The sequence below is a fragment of the Crassostrea angulata genome, chromosome 8 (genome assembly GCF_025612915.1).
Source record: "Crassostrea angulata isolate pt1a10 chromosome 8, ASM2561291v2, whole genome shotgun sequence".
Taxonomy (NCBI): Eukaryota; Metazoa; Mollusca; class Bivalvia; order Ostreida; family Ostreidae; genus Magallana; species Magallana angulata.
In genome coordinates, this window is record NC_069118.1 from 50,596,005 (window position 1) to 50,619,446 (window position 23,442).

At 32.9% G+C, this 23,442-nt stretch overlaps 1 protein-coding gene and 2 long non-coding RNA genes across 3 annotated transcripts; 2 read left to right on the top strand and 1 right to left on the bottom strand.

Moving 5' to 3' along the window:
* Positions 1-5,480: 5,480 nt before the first annotated feature.
* On the top strand, positions 5,481-14,768 carry LOC128161523 (lectin BRA-3-like). The gene is made up of 4 exons (XM_052824819.1): positions 5,481-5,876; positions 11,319-11,398; positions 13,433-13,529; positions 14,028-14,768. The coding sequence occupies exons 1-4, from the start codon at positions 5,534-5,536 to the stop codon at positions 14,261-14,263; spliced, it is 756 nt and encodes a 251-aa protein (XP_052680779.1). The 5' UTR covers positions 5,481-5,533; the 3' UTR covers positions 14,264-14,768.
* Positions 14,769-19,498: 4,730 nt separating this feature from the next.
* On the top strand, positions 19,499-21,780 carry LOC128161393 (uncharacterized). Its single transcript, XR_008240365.1, has 5 exons — positions 19,499-20,672; positions 20,785-21,040; positions 21,213-21,352; positions 21,490-21,555; positions 21,694-21,780. It is a non-coding gene; the product is annotated as an uncharacterized LOC128161393 (long non-coding RNA).
* LOC128161394 (uncharacterized) lies at positions 21,283-21,769 on the bottom strand. The gene is made up of 3 exons (XR_008240366.1): positions 21,667-21,769; positions 21,460-21,546; positions 21,283-21,355 (listed from the first exon to the last, which is right to left on the bottom strand). It is a non-coding gene; the product is annotated as an uncharacterized LOC128161394 (long non-coding RNA).
* Positions 21,781-23,442: the final 1,662 nt, after the last annotated feature.

Consider the following 23,442-nt stretch of genomic DNA (forward strand, 5'->3'; position numbering starts at 1 on the left):
ATCAGTTCCTGGATGTTAATGTTTTTATTTTACATCTGATAATTTTATAAGACATACATAGAACTAGTCGTGTTTCTAGATTGAAGCACTGTTGTAACTTATCTTGTGTCTTTTTTTATTTCTTTTAATTCAAATTACCTTCTGTTGAAACACTGGAACATTTTAATCGAGTTTAGGGACAATAAACATCGATAAGTACCAGCTAGTCAATCAATGATCGAACTCACTTTTTTAGAAAACAAAATGGCTGCCAATATGGCGGCGCCCAGGGCTGGAAGAAACTTTTTTTGGCCTTAGTACCCCTGATTCAACTTTCAATTATCACTGATTTTCTTATATATACGTGTTACCATTAATCCTCGCTTCGCGAGGCGGGCTTCGCCCGCCTCTCGCTGCGCTCGGTAATATGTAAACGGTGGGACCGTTGGACCGAGCGCAGATTTAACACAATGCAGTTTGGTTTTTGTTTGATAAAATCTACAATGTATTTAAAACGCACACAGTAGGATCCGCCTGTATGGTTGCCTACTCATACCATTCGTCAAAGTTAAACTAAACGTCGCGTGCTCCGTCTACATTATGACTTCATATTTCAGACGTAAAACGTTCAAGTTTTGTCTCGGAAATAGCCGAAGAGAGTTACGTTATTCCGAACTTTTTTTTATTTCTTCTTTCATTGTTTATCAATTTAAAACATATAAATGCCGCGGTAATAAAATTGAATACTTAATTCAGTATCTAAAAGATCAGTTCCTTAACGTAAATGTTTTTATTTTCCATCTGATAATTTAATTAGACATACATAGAACAAGTCGTGTTTCTTGATTGAAGCACTATTGAAACTTATCTGGTTTCTTTTTCAATTTCTTTTAATTCAAATTAACTTCTATTGAAACACTGGAACTTATTTAATCGAGTTTAGGGGCAATTAACATCGATAAGTACCAGTCAATCAATGATCGAACTAACTTTTTAAAAACAAAATGGCTGCCAATGTGGGGGGCGCCCAGGGCTGGAAGAATTTTTTTTTAGCCCTTAGTACCCCTGATTCAACTCTCATTTTTCACTGATTTTCTTATATTCGCCCGCCTCTCGCCGCGCTCGGTATAAATGGGGCTAGATATATTGTTTTGTTTGGACTCTAATCTTATTGCTTGTTAAATTTATCCAAGCCCTGATATGCTACTATTTTCATCACAGTTTGACGATTTTTATAGAAACATACACATCTAAAAGAAATACAATTGAAATCCTTCATTAAAACTTTATCCTTTTTTTTTCACTCAGAGATTTTCAGAGGAACGAAAAACACATTTATCTTTTTTTCTATTCGGAAGTCTCTTGGAACACCTCACACAATTTTCAAATGCTATCATCCAGATCTTAGTTTATATTATTTGCTATTATACAAATTTCAATAGACTTTGATTTAACAGCCGCTGTTTTAGCCAAACGAGAGAGAGAGAGAGAGAGAGAGAGAGAGAGAGAGAGAGAGAGAGAGAGAGAGAGAGAGAGAGAGAGAGAGAGAGAGGGGGGGATTCAAATACAAAAACTGTAAACAAATTTCCATTCTGGTATGTAATTAAATATTGTTTAAACGCTGAAATATTTCATCTTCGTAAGCCAAGGGTTTCTGATCCGTGAAGCTCCTGTATATCACAAACCCTTGGCTAACGGAGGTAGGGGTCTTATAATGAAGCAAAAAATCTTAAGACAGATTTTAGCTGCATTTTTGTTGTTGTTGTTACATGTATTTTGATTCTTTCAGTATGCATGTATATTATTTTAATGTCTTATTGTCTAGTCTGAAGTAATTTATACATATATTGGACAATACCTGGCTGCAGCTACATGTAGTATCTACATCGCAGATCTCTGGATAATTTCCCAGCATAAAGTATATTAACTTTTTACTGCCTTATTTTAAATGTATGCATAAAACATGAATTAAAGATTAATGTATATTTTTTTTAAAATAGGAAAATCAATTTATCTCGAGAATACTTCACTTGTATGAACAGATATTGAGATTATTTTTAGTCCCTAAATTCACTAAAATTTGTCATCCAAACACTGAATTATTCAAGGATTGATTTGTGCATTAAAACTTAAAAATTGAGATAAACCTTAGCTAATTCACATCATAAGGTGCCATTATGTCTTTAATGTATAATGTACATACTGGGTATATGATTTAATCTGAGTTTGTCCGACAAATGTCTTACATTTTGTGTGCGATGCATATTAAAATTCATGATTGTGAATGCTAATCAGTACTTCATACTATGCATAATTTTTAAGTATTTATAATGCATATTGCTCCAAATAATTTACCTATTTGCTTTAATTTTCATGGCAGATTGGGAGGAATTTGAACATTTATTGTATTTTTAATCATATACGAATGGTGTACACATTTTTGTTTTTATTGGGGGGGGGGGGGGGGGGGGGGTTAGAATGGGGAAATAATTTACAATAAGTCTGTCAAAGTTTATGATGTCCACAAAATTGAGTTTTTATTATCCTTTGTTTTTATTGAATTAGTTGTTGGTGGTAACTCAATTTAATTTTTTTGGATTTTGATAATTAATTTGAATTCTGGGTACGAAATGACCTGGGTATGAGTATGTCAGGCTACGATTTGAGAAGAAATCTAAAAAACGAAATTTCAAATTGAAAATAGGAGGAAAAACGTCTTTAGTGTTTTCGAAAAGTAATCAGAAAGCAAATTCAATTAAAATACATGATGTTTTTTAAATAACAATGAAATAAAACTGCTTCACTATTTATTGAAACACGTTTTTTATCCAATCAGATGTCCTGAAATTCATTTGATCGGATCTAATGCAACTGTTGAAAGTTGTTGGAAACGAAAATTTGTTTTCTTAATTAGGAATTAATTTTTCAATAACACACTAGGTAAGTGCAAGCGCACTTAACTTATCACTGCGTTTACACTTCGATTAGCTGCGTTCCTTGAGCGCGCGAACGGAGCTGTCGTGGCGCTGTTGGAGACCTTACGGCGTTATCACTGCGACCGCACTACGCTTCTACGGCGTGTTTATCACGCAGAATGATGCACGAGTTTGCTGAACATACATGTACCTTTACAGAATACAGTTTGTCAAAGAGAGCGAACGGAGTGTCAGTTTGATATAATGTATCCGATCTATATTTTTGTGATAAAAGAAGTCCTAAATGGCGATAGGTCGAAACATACGAAAGCCCATTAAGCTCATTTTCGTAGGTAAAAAATTTAATATTTTTTTTCGCGAAAAAACGCAAAACTTTGCGATATAACGCGTTACTTTGGCAAATCAACGCGAAACTTTCGCGATATAACGCGCAAATTTCGCGAGTAAACGCGAAACTTTCGCGAATAAACGCGAAACGTTCGCAAAAAAAAAAACCGCGTAGCTTTCGCGATATCACGCGTAACCTTCGCGAATAAACGCGTATCTTACGCGAATAAACGCGAAACTTTCGTGAATAAACGCGTTACTTTCGCGAATTAGCCCGAAACCATTATATAAATATTGTCATTTCATGCAAGAACCCTTCTAAAGAAAAAAGATTGAAAACAAACACATTTATTAAAATAATAATGAATAATAAGTATTTTATGATTTAAAACTTAGAATTCTAAGTTTTAAATCATAAAATACTTATTATTCATTATTATTTTAATATCCGTGTTACGTTGATTCATGAAGACAATATTATCTTATTTACATATAGATATTAATAAATCTGATAAATTTTTATAACATTTTTATATGTTATGTGTCCAAAGTAGATAATAAGTTTGAGCATCATATTTTGATTTTCATTTGTTCGCCGACCCTGTGTTCGAACAGGCATTCATTAATTATATTTTTCTTATAGAATTGATATAAATTCAACCGTCGGAAACCTTTAAAATCTTAGTATTGATTTTCATATGACATATGTGATAACTTAGAGGAAGAATTTACCTCATCTAGATTTGAACAATAGCTTAAAAATTTCAATTCACAGTTTGACTTATCTCTTTTAAACTAGACGTTAATCTATGTAGCGGCGATATAACGTATATTATAACGTTTTGAACAATGATATCCTTTAAATTCTAAAATGATACTTAATAAAACTTTTAGTTCGAATTAAAATTGTTATAATTAAAATATGTTGCTGCCTCATTTTCAATAATACAGCACCCATTAGAATTTGAAAAGCGCATTGCATAATGTCTTTTAAAAAACAGTACAAAGATTTAAAGATTTCCTACGTTTGAATTTAAATCATTTTGTATAAGGTTAAATCGGATTCATTAACATCTTTATATAATATTATTTGTCTGTTTTATTTTATATCAATATCTTTGTTTTTAATAGTTGTTCTTCATAGGGGTTCTTGTATGAAATAACAATATTTATATTTAAGTTTCGAAATAATTCGCTAAAGAAACGCGTTATATTGCGAATGTTTTGCGTTTTTCGCGAAAGTAACGCGTTATATCGCGGAAGTTTCGCGGTTATTTGCGAAAAAAATATTTTTTTTACCTTCGAAAATGAGCTCAATGGGCTTTCATAGAAACAAACTCCAGACTATCACTAAAAAAAAAATAATTAGGTAAAACAGAGTTTCTTGGTAAAAAAAAAAAAAAACCTTTGTTCAACCAACTAAACAGTAGCTAATTTATGAAGATTGCATAAACGAATATAAAGACAAATTCTTGAAAATGATACAGTAAATATTGAAAACTATTAATAAATGCTTTGGTGGAAAGATATATTTAATTATCAGGAGTATTAAAACTATTGAATTTTATACTGAATATATTTGTTTTAAAAGTGATTTTTATATATAAAAAGCAAAAAGGCCAACATGTTAAGGTCATATTTTAGGACACATTCCGCTCTTACATACTAATACTAAGTGATTTCTTCATGAAAAAATTCGAGATGCTGCTAAAAAACTGCATTAGTTTAATCCATTTAACCTGTTCAGGTCATGTTTAAATTAAAATTCTCAAAACTCAAGTTACATGGTAAACCAGTTGCCACTCATGACGCATAGAAGGAGGATAAAATTCAAGACACCTTCAGTGTCCTTGACAGCTCTAAGGATGAGGGTGATAGTCCTCCCATTTCTTGAATCAGTTCATAGATAATCCCAATCAGTAGTAAATTGCATATAAATTTTATGGTGCTATTTTTCACAGAATTGCGTGTAAATAAGGTTAATCTGTCCAAAGAATGTTATGCGCTGTAAATTGCAGTGTGTTTTTTTTTTATTATGGAAGGCATTGTAGTTCCGAAGTCGTCCATCCGATTCTTATACGCACAAGGAGCTACAGACCTGCTGTTAACTTTGAGTATGTTTAGCAAACGCAGAGATATTTAAAAGACTTGTCGTAACTTGTTTAGCTTGTTTTCGATTATCTTTCTCTTAACTATCGTTCGGGAACAAGCACCTATAATTGTCTTTCAGTATTAGAATCATAAACAAGACAAAACCATTAGTTGCAGCCACGTTAGTCGGAGAGGAAACCATGGCTGCATTTTCAAACGGTCCAAGTATTATTCCGCTGTTCTGTTTTTTCATCTTGTTTGGTGGTCTAAATTCAGCGTACAAGGATCAAACATTTGTAAAGGATTTGGCATTCAGTAACCATTTGCCAACCAATGGCGGTTTATACTACATAGACACAAAAGGCACAGTAAGCATATCACATTGTGCTATGTTATGCACTCTTGCAACCCCGTACTGTGCTGGGGTGCTATTTCACATAAATACGGGGACGTGCCATATTCTTAGATCTCGACTGTACGAAAGTTCTGTAAACTTTAGTCGCATAGATGCCGGATGGGAATATTTTGCTGTCAGCTCAAGTTGTAAGTCCATTTGTAGTCAATAGTTTAAAACATACTTCTGACTTTCTTTGATTGAATATGTTGTGCATATCTGTCATTCTGTCCCAACTTTCAATCTTTCTCATAACAATTTAATGAAAGAATAATGACATTTATTTTTAGTGAAATTTAAAAGGCGTAAGTTATAAAGAAGCTTATTCATTCTATTTTAAAAGAAAATAGTTTTCTCTGCAATGAAACGCAATTTGAATTGCATTTCAATGCAATCATTTGAGTCAAACAGCAATTTGTATTACGTCTTAGCATTTAAACATAAAGTTTGCTATTTTACTTAATATTTATAATTTAATCACAAAATACATTGCAATTAAACGCAAACGCATAATCATGACTGGGGCCAACGGTATGTGCGTAAATGTGCGTGATTGTTGATTATAATAAATCAACGTTAGAATATAAATTTCATCAATGTGATTTTGAAGCAGGTTAGAAGAATAGATATGATAATTACATATTATGTCCGCTACACACGGTCTTCAATTTTGTAGCATGATATGAAAGAGGTATAGTGCACTTAATAATATACGATTTGGCCTCAAATATAGCCTTTTGCTTAGACATTTTAAATATTATACACTATTTAGTTTAAGGTAGTCCATCCATAACTAAGGCAAATTTAACAATTTTGAATGATCTATACTACATCAAATACATATTTCAAAGCTATTGTGAGGCTGACATAAACCAAACTTGGGTGTATGTTTGTATTCAATTAAAGGAACCTTTTGCAGTGAAATTTTTTTGGAAAAGTTGTCTGCCCTTTAGGAAAATTTAAAAAAATCATTTTCTGAAAATATGTATGGTAATCTATGAATAATTTTTAGCATATTTGAAGAAAGGGAAAGTTTTTGCAACCAAGAGAAATGTTAGAAGATAACTTGTACTAAAGAAATATATTTAAAAATGCATTTTCCCCATAGACTCTAATGTTAACTTCAACATATGATAACTTTATGAATATTGAATTTTTTTGAAAGATTTCAAAGGTGAATCTTTATTATTTAATAAACTCCTTAAAATCACACTAAAATTTCAGTGATCAAACCTCCAATCTGTTAGATATGAAATATGGTAGTTATGGTGGACTACCTTGCTCTAAGAGTCTTAATTATCTTACACGACATCATTAAAATATTCAGTTTTTGTTAGGAATATATAGGAAAGTAGTTAGTATAAGATAAAAAGAAATATGGATATTTGACTATTTGAACCACTCAAAACCAAAGACATCTGATTAATATTATGTTCTACAGGTATTGTTGTACAAGTTTACATTGAATTAGTTTTGTTTTAACGTGGTCTTCGTACTGAAAATTAGACAAATATTTCAATTAGTGTCTTTTCTTATACAATCATGTATATAGCCATATTGAAAATGCATCTGCTAAAAATGTTAGATGCGTGGCCTAGTGGTAACGCGGAGGTCTTTTTGATTTTGTGGTCGCTGGATCGAATCAACTAAGAAGTAATTTTTTTCACTTAAATTGAAACATGAACAGAATAGAGAGGTTTAGTAACATGTATCTATTCTTTTTTTTTTTTTTTTTTAGAATTATCTTGTTTGATTCTAAACAGATCTCTTCATTAACACTATACATGTACTCTTTTTACACTAAGATCCATTGCATTCTGCTTGAACTTCACGGTTCAGAATATCAACTACTGATATACACAGAGTTTCCCGAATTTATGACAAATCAGTTCTTACAGACACTATTATAAAAGCAGTACAGTGTATCCAGGCTTCGAAAATCATATTGCGATAGCTATAGGTACCTGAAGCTATTTTTAGTAACAGGTACTTTCCGTCCAAACAGGTTTGAGTGACTTTGATCTGGACACTCTAAATTGACACTCAGTTTATTCAAGTAATCCGGTAATTGAATGTACAGAGTGTACATTCACTTTTCCAGTATTCTCTATTGTTTTGTTATCTAGATGTACTTGTTGCCATGTTTAATTATTCGGCAGTTGGAGAGCGACGGTCAAGGCGCTCGTACCACCGACTCCCGACCTCGCAGAATATTGTAATAAGTTTGTGAAGTTTTAATAAATCTTGTAAAACGAATACCGATCGACTTTTACGTTTTCCGTGGGTCAGAAATGGTGTTAGAATCTGGGTTATCAATTTTTTAGCTTGATACACTATCCCATGAAGTACCTCCCACCTAAATCCCCCCTAATGGACTCGTACCAGTGCTCGTATGGACCAGCGTGGACTACGCCTGTAAGTTACCCGACGCAGTATTTCGTACATAAAGAGAATCCTGCTTGTAGAAGGTGTGGACTTGCTCATCACGTATGGAATTGTGTTGCACGGTTTGCTGTGTGTTTTAAATGTGGTAAGAATGGACATTTTGCACGGATGTGCAAGACACAGAAAATTTACCGCCGAAGTGACGTTCACGCCATTAAAGTCGTAGAGACCCAGAGAAAAGATTGCGCGACACAAACAGAAAAAAGAAAACCTGAGAAGAAAATTCAACGCGACAGAGAAAGGATCAAAGTTCTCAACGAAAAACGCTTACTACTGGCAGAACTTACTTTTTCCAAGATTCAAGATTCTCAATTCTGTGAAGAGCTTATTAAGAATCAGCTGGATGATGCGAAGCGGAAAATAAACATATTGCGTGAAGTTTATGACCACCAAACTCCAAAAGCAAAGTTCTTCGAATATCGCCATTTTGTAGTGCTGGTTGAGTTACAGAAAGGAGACAAAGAAATTCAGCAGCTGGAAGAACAAATACAACATCTAAGTAGAACAGTACGTGACAAAGAGGAAGAACTACCGGAAAAGGCAAAGACAAGTGATTCAAGGGAACGGTTCGAGTCTACTAGTAATTGGAAGCGCAATCTACCAAATTCCAAAATGGGCCGAGGAGGAACAAGTACCAGGTTCCACAGCAGTACGTTTCTTCGGAACATGGGGGCATGTTTATCGGGAGGAAGTGACAAATATCACCGTATGAAATGTTCCCCTTGGACATGACACCCTTTGCCCTGTCACTAGCTTTGAGTGACTTTGATCTGGACACTCTAAATTGACACTCAGTTAATTTAAGTAATCCGGTAATTGAAGTACCTCTGTACATTCACTTTTCCATTATTCTCTATTTTTAGAAATGTTTTGTTATCTGTAACGTGTAATTGTTTATAATGAAAATCAATAAAGTATTCAAATTGAAATAAAATATTTTGGTGTATCAGTATCTGTAATGTAGCGCCTAAGAGAAGAGCGTGACTTAACTTTTGAATAAACCTTTTGTAATATTGATGAATTTCCAAATAATCATGCAAATGAAATACCTTTAAAAAACTTGCCAATTAACGTTTAAATAACGACGTTGCTATTATGTAATCCCTGGTGAGTATCAGCGACTTGAAAATACGTCATTTCATTTAAATTTTAATAAGCATGTGCAAGAGCAAACAAAAGGTAGTCAATCTTATTCATCCGTGAATGCAATTGAAATATGAATGTCAACCATAAAAAGAAAAAATACAAAGTCTGAAACTTTATTACTTTGATTATACATTCACAAACTGGCTATATCAACCAGAAAAAGAAAAAATACAAAGTCTGAAACTTTATTACTTTGATTATACATTCACAAACTGGCTATATATACCAGAAAAAGAAAAAAATACCAAGTCTTAAACTTTATTACTTTGATTATTCATTCACAAACTCGCTATATATACGTTAATTCTTTTAATTGTCGTCTGCTGAGTCATTTTAAAATACCTTTAAGCTCAATTCAACGATACTATTAAAAGGGCTAACTGAGTGCTTTGTTTCAACACACTTTGAAAAATTACGTACTTTGAAATTTTTTTTTAAAGTGCATTAATTTTGGGACCAAGTAAAATTTTTTTTTCAAAGTGCGTTGATATGGTCAATATTAACGCACTTTGAAAAAAAAATATGTTCAGGATTTAGTCAAAATGATGTATAATTTTATATACAATAAATGATTGTTTTAACCTTGTTTAGCTAAATGGAATACATTTGAAATCGAAATCATTGCATTCTCAGCAAACTTGATAAACAGTTTTTCGATTAGAATCGTTTTCTTATCTTATAAGCTTACGTAGTTTGACAATTTACATAAAGAACAACTTAGGTGATCTGAATTATCCAAATATGACAAACTGTATTTCTAAGCAACTGTGTTTTCCCTTTTTGTGTATGCAATAAATTCACTTCTGGTTATTAGGGTATGCCAGAGACGAAAATGATTTAATTTATTTATTGATAATGGAGATGATGAATTTTATTTATTGATAATGGAGATACATTAATGTTATCATATTTTAACTGGCTTCAATTGCATGTGTTTCTATAAACAATCATGATTTAATAAAAGGATACGTTACAATGTAGTTATGGTTATCAAAAACAATATGATCTTTTAGAGGACCAATGCGAGAGAAAATAACACAACACCCAAATGCTTATTTTGAAATGTATAATAATTTAATGTTTGTCAATGTACATGTATTTTTTAAATAATGAAATGATATATTTGATTAGAATTTGAAAGAGGGTTTATGTTGAAACACTCATATATTCTTTAATATACCATTGGAGAAATTATTGTTTTTTCAGTATTACTGTACTTATTTTACAACAAAGCGTATTTATTTTTCCGATCATAAACATTTACTCCAAGTTGCTGATTTTCATACATGTACATGTTTTGATAGGAAAAAGAAGAAGTAGGAGACACTCTTCCTATAATCAATTAAATGATACACTGGTAATTGACCGGTATCTTTGGTAACCCCCACCCATCCCCGTTCTGAAAGATGGTAAATTAAGACTCATAAGTGTAAACAAATCATCCTGCTATCACCAAATTAGGATTTAAATTCCAGAACTTATGATTTATACATATTTTTTCAAAGTGCGTTAAGTGTCTCGATACTAAAAAATGGTGATGTAGCTTCCTAACGCACTTTGAAATTTTGTTTTCAAAGTGGGTTAACTTGGTCCCAAATTTAACGCACTTAGAATTTTTTTTTCAAAGTGGGTTAATTTGGTCCCAAATTTAACGCACTTTGAAATTATTTTTAAAATTGCTTTGCCACAGTGCTTTGTATTTTTTTTCCACAATATCTCAGTCGGGTGAAAAAGTTAATTACTTTTGAAACTAAAAATTCCATCGGCATTATAGCAACAATACTATTAAACAAAATGACATATTGCTTCATTTCAGTTGACTAACAAAACGATAAGATATCCAACAACATTAAAAAATTTACTTGTCACTTTCCTGTAAAGCGATTAATATTTTAGACAACAAATATATACTAGTAATCCATTCACTGTAACAGTATAACATTACATACTGATGGATTTATATATGTTCACAGTTTGTGACTATACTATTGTTTCAACAGGTTGTGACCAAAGATGGCACCTTTTTGATGGCCACTGTTATCGTTATGTGCAGACATTCGCTAATTGGAATGAAGCAAAGGTAGTAAATTTACAATTAAAGGTTAACAAATCGCTTATATTTTTCTTAAGTTGATTTTGTTTTTAGAACTGATGCAGATTTTTGGTTTTGCTCGATGTTTATATGTTTTAAAAACCAATTAACATTTGAGGATTCACCTTAATCACTTAAGTGACGTATCGCTATTGGTGTTCGCCCGTCGTCGTGCGTTGTCTGTTAACAATTTTACACTTTTGAATTTCTTGAAAAATACTTAGTCAATAGCATTTTTTTATTTGAAGCATATATATGTAGGGTAAATAAAGATAAATGTAAATTGTGAAATTTATGACCTACCAACAACAAGATGATTCATAAGCGGGGCAATATATGTTTATTTTAATTTAAAAAAAAAACCCAGACATTTTTTCTCTTCTTCCATACAAGTGGAAACAAAACTAAATGCATGATGTACAAAAGGCCCTCTACCATAGTAGTTTCATTCAAGGCCTCTGAGTCAGAGGGTCAGCCCCAGGGTGAAATTGTATTAAATCTTAGAAAATGTTCTTCTCTGTTCCCATATCTATATATGATATTACATGCAACTAGTCTAAATGTATGAATGTGATGTTCATAATGCCTTTTAAAAGTTATGATATTCATGGCTTCTGGGTCTGGTGCTCAGCCCCTAGAGTGGGGTTTCAATATGGTCATAGACTGAAATTGATTAAATCTTGGAAAATAATTATCTCTCCTTGCATAGTTTTAAAAAAGAAAAAAAACTAAATGAGTGGCTATGAATACCTCTACCATAATATTGAAGTTCAGCACCCCACTTGGTCAGGGGTTTAGGCCGTAGGGTGGGTTTATATAGCCATACTATGAAAATTTATGAAATCTAAGAAAGCTTCCTCTTTATTTCAACAGTTGTGGGAGGTAATCTGTTCAGCAAGTTTCATATTATTCCTCAAACGCATAAAAAAAAAAGTGTGGAAAACTGAAGTGGGACAGACAGACGGACGGACGGACGGACGGACAGACGGACTGACGGACGCAGAGGAAAGCTATAGTCCCCTCCGGTGAAACCGGTAGGGGACTAATAAGGAGAAAAGTTCAGCGTTCGCGATTTTATATTCTCGCGATTTGATACAAACCAGCGGGATCGCGGAATTAAGTACTCGAGTAATATAAGGAATTTACAGTATCCAAAACGCCCTTTATTTAAATTAGGAAATTCATACGTAAGGATTCATATTGAAAATGTACCAATTTTTATATTGAGTTCTTTTTTACTTCTACGGTCTTCAGAGGTAAACTTAATTCATTGTGCAGTTCACTGCCCAATGGACTCACGGGTTGAGGCCCTCTGCTAAGGGAAAGCGTTGGCAAAAATGGTCATATAGTGCACTTGTATCTATATGTTACCTGGGTAACCTATTGCCGTTGCCCATGCGTCTGCCGTTAACAATTTTACTTTTTAACTTCATCTAGAAAACTAAATGGTAAATTGTCACTGCAGCTGTATGCTTTATTAAAGTAGGAATGTGATCTCTTTTGGAAAATCTACTTTAATTTTCTTTGCATTATATCTTTGTGTACATTTAATCGAAACTGTAAATATTTAATAAAGAAGACCATTAACGGTTTATCTGTAAGCCTATTTTACCCCTGGAGCTATAAATAACTAGAGATACCTCACATACACAACTGTTCCCCCTCCTTTCCTTTTTATGAAATTCTCAACTATCAAATAATAAAAAGCGGGAGTTAGAGTTAAAGGGATCACCGAATGGTGTTAAAACTTTAAAATGAAGCTTAAAATCCAAAATTGAGACTCCCCAGCATTTCCTAACAAGAGCCAAAGTACTCAGGTGACCGTCAATGCCTCTTTTTATATATTTTTTTTTAAAAATTTACAAACGTAGTTGTTATTTTATGACCCAAAACATACATAAGGTTACCTTTAAATATGTAGGTAAAAAAAATCGCTATAACTTAATTTGAGCTCATTTACCTTTTTTTTTTTTTTTTTTTTTTTTTTTTTACAATTTAATCAAAAATGACAAAAAACTACAGGACGACTGCAAAAATCAAGGCGGATATTTAGCTATCATTGAGACAGAGATGGAAAATACTTGGATCAAAGAAACATTTTTACCTGCATGGAATCCAGGTAAACTGCCATCATCATCATTATCAGCATCATTTATCTTATTATCACAATCATAATTAATGTTTGACAGAAAGAGAAAATCAGGTAAATGATATAGATATTCAAATCCTTATATCAGACGTTTTATGTGAATTATTCATGAATTGTTTGCACTTAATTCGGGTGTTCCTTAAAATATTTTTAGAAATAAACATTTTAATGATTTGATCACAGAGAAACAAAGAATCAACAAAAACCAATAACACTTACCTTTGATTTAGATACCCTTATGTATTAGCCAATAGATATCTTTTGAAAATTATGGTATCTACTGCACTCTATTCAACATATCACATTAGCAATGGCAATTTAATAAACGTGTGCATTATTTACATTGAGATTCAGTTGATTCTGCAATATTTGTACATGACGTATCAGTTTTCGAATATATTTTTTAGATTCACTGTTTCTTTTAAAGATGAGATATTTCTTATTCTCTAAGGCTTTGAATCATTTTAGATACATGTGTGTCGAACGGTGATCTTTGCTGTAATTTGTGGGTTGGAGCCAGTGACCTGGATAGAGAGGGCATGTTTCAATGGATAAACAACAACTCCTTGACCTTTACCCATTGGTTTCCCGGTGAGCCGAACGGTGGAGGCAACGAGGACTGTTTGCAATTGTGTAACAATGGTCAATGGAATGATGAGAGCTGCTCTAATAACGAAAATGCTCTCTGTGAAAAGGAATTATAAGCTTTGCACAAGTAATAGCTTTCAATAAAGCTTGCCTGACAACACAAAAATTATTCAATGGAAGCATGCATGTTCATGTATCAATTATACTATCTTGTAAGAAATGAATTTTAATTTTCGCTGATGATTATAAATTCAAAAACGAAACGTGCATTTTTAAGAAGAAATTCAAGTCTTATCTTCGATCTTTTGCATGTTCATGTGTATCACTTGAAATTAAATTATTTCATAAATTCAAAATATATTTGGAATGAACATATTATATCAGGATTTACTTGTAAGCTTGACAGCGGAAGATAAAACAGTTAAATGTTTAAATTGTGTTTCTTTTAAAATTTCCAACTTTAGAAAATATGAAAGGATATTCAATCATGTAGCATTGTTTTTGAAAGTGTGTGGGGGCAGCTTCATTCAAAACATCTTGACAATCAATCAAGACAAAATCAGGAGAGAAAATCCTAATTGTAACTTCATTTCAATTCAATTAGAATTCCTTATTTCCAGTTTAAATTACTACATGCTCCGACAAAAGTAGAAAGGGGGGGGGGGTATATCCATGATATTTCAATTTTTTTTTAATATGTAAAGTTATAAAAAGTGTCTGCTGCAATAAAATTGGGGAGAGGCAGCCCCCTCCCCCCATGCTACGTGGCTGTAATGTGTACACACGGTGGGCTCTGGAGTATTCTCATGATCCCAATTTGGACCCGTCCACAAATCGGCGCGCAAAAACTATGAATGAGAGATATTATGGCACGAAGTCCTTCTTTACCATTCACGCAACGGCTGAGATCTTGATCCGATAGGGAGGAGGTCATATGAATTTTTTGACATTTTTTTGTAACAACTACATATAATATACTTTGGATCGAATGTTTTGAAAGAAATCTAATAACACACACACTTGTTTTAACTACATTTAGTAGAAACCGGTGAGTTATGTACCATTTTCAAGATGAATGAAATCGCCCAAGTGTTCGAAAATTACGTTACACCCCGCTTCGGCGATTTAGTTCCTCTAGTAAATATTCCAGCTATATGAATATATATTTGTTTTAATCTAAACTGATGATTCTTTGGTAATGATGATAATCCAATACCAATTATTACTCACATTACCGTTATAGACAATGAACCAACTTGTTGCGATGACCCCCCCCCCCCCCCCATCCACCGTTCAAATATGGAAATCTATTATTAAATCAGGAATACACACGTGCATAGTGTACATTCCTTTTACTTGAAAACTCGTGCTCACTGTTGCTTATTACATCCCATATAACATTTTCATCAAATTTGAATGTAAATGCTGACACATTAACCATGCATCAGTTAATCTTTTTTATGAAAAATCTTGATATTGCTTGCTCCCATTGTGTGCACTGTTTCGGAGAAGGCAACTTTTAAACCTTTTAAACGCCATGACGTCAGACAATTTATTATGCACTAATTATGATTTTAAATTTGGTTTTCAAGCCATGAACTATTATTAAGTAAAAAAAAAAAGGCCACATATTTTAGGTTTAAAAAGTGAATACATTTAATTTACATTTAAAGACAACTTTTCTTTATGTAATATAGAAGTTCACCTAATAATGATTCTCCAAATATGTCTGCGTTTTCGCACCCATACCTTATATCACACCGGGCACACCCAGCCAATACATAACAATTCCATCTAAATCGTGCCAGCACCTACAGTCTCATACACTTGTAACATGGGTCTTTAATCTGTGCTTTTAAAAAGGTTGCTTATATATTTTTTTTTTGTGGGGGGGGGAGGTATTTGTTGTCTTTTTAGTACATTTAGTACATGTATGCAGTTGAATATGGTGTGACTCTATAAATAAACAACACCATATGTATTTACTTTGAAAACTATAATATTTTAAATTACTGGAACGATAAATAACTCAAAAATGCTAATATATTTTCTAAGTTGTTTTATATGGTAAACATTTTTATTATTTTCACAATTACGATAATTTAGATTATATATATCAACTAGAGCAAAGCTCGTTGCAAAGCAACGAGTGGGTCTTCCGTTAATGTCGGAAGTAAAGCTCGAAGTTCCTTTCAGAAGCAGAGCTCTTAAACCGATAACAAGAGTAACTCAAATAAAAAGATGAAAAAAATCGAATTATTCCTGGTACGATTTAACAAAATCCGAATGATTTTAAGTACGAATTAACAAAAACCTTTTTGATTTCAAGAACGACTTAACAAAAAAAATCCGAATATGTTCAAGTACGACTTAACAATAATTTTTGGTACGAGTTAATTTTACTATAAACATTACGCTATTTTTTCAAACCAAGGACGCGGAAACAAAATTTCCGGAAAAATCAATTTTTAAACCCCGATATCTCTGTAATGCATCGTACGATTTTTAAACGGATTTCAGTTTCGTACTCAGCATGAAAATTACTGTAAGATACGTACGTTAAATCTTTAAAATCAAAAAACATGAAAATTGAAAAAAAAAATGGTTTTGCTTCCGGTTTCGACCGGAAGTGTCCGAATTGAGTTTCCAGCCTTATGTCATAAGTAAAATGGTAGTTCTTCCTTCCCTGTAAAACTCGTGGCTTTATCTTGAATCAAAAAGGAGAAAAGCTCCGGACAAAATCACTTTTTAAAACGTGAAAAACGTCAATATCTGACGAATGTGATGACGTCATCAAATATTTTTTTCATATCATAGAGATCTTTCAAAAACACATATATCCTGAAAATATCAAAGCAATCGATGCAAGCGTTTTTGAAATAATTGAGTTGGAAAAAAAATAAAAAGAATAATAACTAGAGCAAAGCTCGTTGCAAAGCAACGAGTGGGTCTTCCGTTAATGTCAGAAGTAAAGCTGGAAGTTCCTGTCATAAGCAGAGCTCTTAAACCAACAACAAGAGTAACGAAAATAAAAAGATGAAAAAATCGAATTATTCCTGGTACGACTTAACAAAATACGAATGATTTTAAGTACGACTTAACAAAAACATTTCCGATTTCAAGAACGACTTAACAAAAAAAATCCGAATGTGTTGAAGTACGACTTAACAATTATTTTTGGTACGAGTTAATTTTACTTTGAATATTACGCTATTTTTTAAACCAAGGAAGCGGAATCAAAATTTCCGGAAAAATCAATTTTTAAACCCCGATATCTCAGTTATGCATCGTCCGATTTTGAAACGGCTTTCAGTGTTAGATTCAGCTTAATAAGTTCTACAAAACACATATTCGTTTTTGATTTGATCAGAAAATTCATTTTTTCGAAAAATTTGTTTCACTTCCGGTTTCGACCGGAAGTGAAAAAATATTTTTTTCTGTACATTTGCCATAAGTCAATCCGCAGATTTACAATCACAGAAAATTTCAAGTCTTTATAATAAACCGTTTACGAGAAAAATGCTGGACAAAATCATTTTTTGAAAATTTTTAAAATGACGTAACTAGAAACCGGAAGTGACTTAATGACTAAAAGTTTGAAGGCTTCAAGGGACAAGAAATTAAAATAATCCCTGAAAATTTCTTGCAAATTGGTTGAATAGTTTTTGAGATATAAAGCAGAAAAGAAGTCAGAAGGAAAAACAAGAAGAATAATAATAATAAAAAAAAACAATAGAATAACAAGAGGGTCTTCCGTTGAAAACGGAAGACCCTAATAATAAGAATAAGAAAAAAAAGAAACCGTAGAAAAACAAAAGGGTCTTCCGTTGGAAACGGAAGACCCTAATAAATAACATATGAATGGTCATTTGAAAACACATGAATGAAATGATATTCTCTCTATAATAATATAAGGCAATACTATGCAAGCTACACATGAACATGAGCAAAGTGAGACACGGTATGAACGTTTTGGATAACAGAGTCATGCAAAAAGTATTCGTAAAAATGGCGTCACGTTTCGAAAAACGCAGAAAAAACCAATTTGCAGCATTGGTCACGCCGTGCAAGCTGTGACAAACCATGCAATTAAAAGTAACATAAACACATCAGAAAACTTACACAAACTCACCTAATAGTTTTAGAGATGGCCTTTTTATCCGATGATCTGCATAATTCGTCTAGTAAAGAAGTATAAACTTTGTCCAAATTGGGGGTTATATCAAACCAAATGTTATGAATTTCCTGGAATGAGTTTGCAAATAAATTTGGTTTAGTTTTCTTTTAATTCAAAGCCAAAAATATTATATTATGTTGAGATCTAGTGTATTCGACCGTCGGTTTAGTGCAATGGACTGGGCCATTATCGTACTGGAAAATATAACCCCATTCAGAAAAACGCTGTTCTTTAAGGTCCGAACCAAACAATGCACCCCTGCATATCATGCCCTCGAAATTCGAACAGGGAATTTGTGAAATAAAATCTGGCCGCCAAATTTCTCCCATTTTTTCTTTCATCGTGGCCAATCATTATTATATTTTCATCAGAAAAAGGATCGTTTTCGTGTATCGGAACTGTAAAGTTCGTTTGGTAACTGTATTTTTATTATTTTGGTTAAATTTTACAGTATTATCAGACAAAATGTCTTTTCTATTGGCTAACTAACTTCTATAATTTTCTGTAATCGCAGGGCGTAAGTATACCCCCGCTCCGAAGAAAAAGGGGATATACTGCTTTACTCTTGTGTGTCTGTCTGTTCTTCGGTCTATCTGTCTGTCTGTGCGTAACGAAAATTTCTGTCGCATTTTTCTCAGTAACTACATATCACAGATATTGAACCAGCTAAATGGCCCCTCTTCATTAGACGTCTAATTTGGACACAGAATTTGAAACACTTTCAGAGGATATTGATTGCAACATTTGTCTACATCAAAGGATTATATCCTACGACTTTCATGAAGTGGGTTCAAACAATGCATATAGCTCGGGACAGCGCTGCTCAGAACCATTTTTCAGCCTTGTTCAGGTAAATTAACGATTTAAAGGCAGGCGTTAAAGTAAATTAATCTTTAATAAATTGGTACAGTATTAGCAAATTTAAATTTTCAGACTCTTCGAAAGTGGTAGGAATTACAAACTGTACGGTTGGAATGTTGCAATGGGACAGTATCAATTCCTGGATGGCAGGCCCAGGCATTATGTTTCAAAGCAAAAAAGAATTTAAAATATGTCAAACCATATATTTTCTTTGTTTTCCCCATTTCCTATCTATCTATCTATCTATCTATCTATCTATCTATCTATCTATCTATCTATCTATCTATCTATCTATCTATCTATGGTAGTTTTGTTTTGATTATGATGCTATCAGATGATGAAGTATACCAGTGGTTCAGAATGCATGGTCCCCTGGCGACGACAAATTCATGCAACACAGAGGGGTGTCAAGGGAGAATGGTTCTGAAATCATCATCAAGAGGCGCAGGTGGATGTACGGTGAATCGCCTACACACCAGGGCTTGTAGAGACAACTCCATCTTCGAAAAAAAGCAACTTGACATTTCAAGACATCACCCTGTTCATAAAGAATTACTTGGATGGTTCTTCTCTCAGTCAATGTGCCAGATTTTCAGGGGTTGCCTACAAATCTATAGATGTTAACAGGGGATCATTATCAGGGAACTCCAAGAAAATATTTGAACTACACATTAAGACCATGAGGCTTACTGGGACAGTAGAGATCAACGAGTCCCTATTTTGGAGACGCGTAAAACACCAAGAAGTGACCCTAATCGAGGTTAAAAGGTAACTTAAAACAAATGTTATTGTTTTAAACTCTATGTTAATATAAAAAAAACTTGTCTTAGTACACATACTTAAATGCAACTTGGAACAAAAAAATGTGTTAAAAGAATTGGTATTTAAAGTACGAAACTATGTACATGACAGTATAATAACAATAAATGACAGTAAATATGCATAGATTTAAGAATTAATACAGTAAAATTCTTTTCACACATATATGGATATTTGGAATGGTGGAGAGAGAGCAACACGCTTATATTGTATCCAGTTGGAGATCGCACAGAGGATACACTCCTTCGAATAATACGAAGACATGTGGAAGTTGGAAGCACCATATACAGCGATGGATGGTTATCTTAATTTTCTAGACATAGGGTATGAACATTTCACAGTTACACCCAAGTACACTTTCAAGAAAACATACATTAACATGAAGACACGTCAGAAGGAAGAAGTACATATACACGTAAATATCGAGGGAGCATGGAAACATGCGAAGGGCCATTTCAAGAGGATGTCTAAAACAAAGATCAACCATTTTGAGGGACACCTTGCAGAGATAATGTGGAGGTCAGCAGTGAAGTGGGACGTCTATACATCATTCTTCGACCTTGTTAAGTCTGTTTACCCCTAGACAAGCCTTCGACATACAAGTACATGACCCCACACTTCGGCCTGCCTTCCAGACTCCCAGTTATCTGACTGGGATATTACACCAGGTAAGTTATTATAATTGAAATTTGTTTTTGGAAAACAACTAAAAGGTGGAAAAACATTTAAATATCTTTACAATAACAATAGCACAAAAATTAGTGTTGAACAAATATTTAGGAAACACTGTTGGGAAATCCTAATCAGATGTAGACCGCCTGAGCGATGGAAGCCGTTTCAATTGTCTGAGCGATGGAGGCACTTCTATTGGTTGCAAAATCATTTTAGACAGTGAGGACTTTGAATTTCCCAGAAACCAAATAGCCAGTGACAACTTTTTGCGCATTGGCAAGGAACAGCACCTGCAGGCACGCAGTCTTGATAGTGTTTACAGACTGTTAATGGAGTGGGATCCAGACAAACTCTTCACTTACAGGTATATTACATATTAGGAATGGACATGAAAACATTCTTTACAACAGCATACTAAGAAATGGAATTGGATTTCAATGAAATTAAAAAGAAATGTTGCAAAAAGTTTATACATATATATAATAAAAAAAATAACAGCCGATTCAAAACTTCACCAGTTTCATTGTAATCTTTAGGAGTTTTTAGCAATCACCATAGGTACATGCATTTCAAGTGATCATTGTGAAGTCAAATGACAAATGGACAGGAAGGATAAACCACAGCTTCAGGTCAGGCCCTTCCCATCCAAAATTCGTTCTTCTTTCAAGGAAAAAAGGTACTACCTGTGAAATGTACATTATTTCATTAACTTTAGGAGACGTAATATGTTATTACCGAGTAACAAGTTCTCCTATAAATGTTAAGGTTAAATAAAGTTATTACCTACATAGTTTTATTTGATGTCTTTCTCAGGTTCCTCTAGCCAACACGATCCTCTTACAGAGAAGAAAAGGAAACCTTTCACATCATCTGATAAAGGTAAAAAAAAATTAATACTCATTTAAATTAAATTCTTACGTAATAAATTAAATAACATATATAATTGAAATTTCAACAGTTATCATTGAATACGTGTTTAAATACATGTACATTTAAATTGATATTCCTGCACTTAAGGTTCTATCCAAAGGAGGAGGATCTCCGGAATGACGGTGTGTGTTATCCTCCGTTATACGTAGAGAAGAACGTCGTTCCTGCCTCCAGAAAGAGGGTAACATCATCTACGACCAATCCATACTACAAAGATGCATTCTTCTGGTCTGACGATGACGATTTTCAATTCTGATGGATGGCGTATTGAATGGCTCCATTTGACAACGCATTTTTGTTTTTTCTTCGTTTTTTAATTACTATATATGTTAAGATTTAAAAGATATTTCATTTCTCTTCTGTTGATAGTATGTTTAATATATTTGAAATAAAAATTCATTCTTATGCATTATTTGCTTACCAATGAAGATGATGAACAGGTTTTGTCAGAGATAAAAAACAATCCTCTTACCTGCTTCCTCGTTTTCTTCAACCCGAAGAATTAGGGATCGTTAATGCTCGACAATACCCGTATCCAGATATTGTTAAGGGTTACGAAGAATTTAAGTGAATATCATCTTTAAAAGAAGGATTACGATCATACTTTGATGCTGTGATAATAACGTGTTGGCCTAAAAGTCGATTTTAAAAATTATTAATCCAACCGGAAATTGTATAAGGAGAGGATAACTCGTTCAATAACGATACCTCTAGTTTATGAAAAGGGAAGCGGATCGAGTTTTATACAATTACTATGATAATTGAGATAAAAAGGAAACCAATTACTTACACTAAATCAAAATAAGCAAAATCTTATGGAAGGTTACGGAGATCGTGTTGTATCCCCTCACCCCTAGCAAATGTGAATGTGTGATACTGGAAAGACGTGGTCAATAACGGTTGGTTTCTTATGAACTAAATTTGTGAAAATGAACTTTAAGGTTCGTTATTCATGTACTATAACAACGTTACTGTTACGAGAAAGTTGTTGTTGAGCTCTGTATTGTTGTATTTTTCTTCCCTTCTAATAGCAAATGTGAATTCAAGCAACGCAATAAAAAATAATCACCTTTCAGCTTTGATACATTTTTCTTTTACATTTACATTTATTGATATAAAAAAGTATTAATCAGATATAATACAGCAAGTAGTTATCAACTTAAAGCAATATGAGCTGTATTTTCAGGATTCTATTTTGCTGCTAAAACCTGCTAGAATGATACGACTGCCTGTAACTTAAACTTTTATGATATTTAAGATTTGAAAAAAAAATCAATAATTTTTATCAGAGGAAGGATTTATATTTGTACAGGACGACAACAATTCAATTTTGCTTCAATAAAGGCTTCTTTAATAGCTTTTCCAACAAAAATAGGTCTAACAGAAATTTTGAAAACCATTATATTTTTGTCATTTCTGCAGAAAATAGCACTTTCAAAAAAAGAATTAGCATGAAAATACAGTTCATATTGCTTTAACAAATATGCTATAAAATATGTTCGTTAGAAAAAATATTTCACAAAGCCATAAATTCTTGTCTTAATCCATCTTTTATGTTGATTAACACTATTTTTCAGCAACAATGCAGATATTAGTTTTTACATGTTATCGAAATCAACGCTTAATATCTCTGACACAGTGTTTTATTTTAACGTTCTATGTACAGATTGACAGTAAAAACGCCTATCAGTTCAATGATATTCAAAATGTTCAATACCGACCATGAATCTAAGGTTCATTTATCATCATAACATATTTACGAACAAGTGAAATACACTTCAATAAAAATATACACTAGTAAAAAACATTTTGGGTGTTTTATATATAAATATACAT

Coding starts and splice junctions, on each gene's coding strand:
- LOC128161523 (XM_052824819.1), top strand. CDS start 5,534: ATGGCTGCATTTTCAAACGGTCCAAGTATTATTCCGCTGTTCTGTTTT. Junction 5,877..11,318: donor TTTTGCTGTCAGCTCAAGTT/GTAAGTCCATTT, acceptor TTGTTTCAACAG/GTTGTGACCAAAGATGGCAC. Junction 13,530..14,027: donor TTTACCTGCATGGAATCCAG/GTAAACTGCCAT, acceptor GAATCATTTTAG/ATACATGTGTGTCGAACGGT.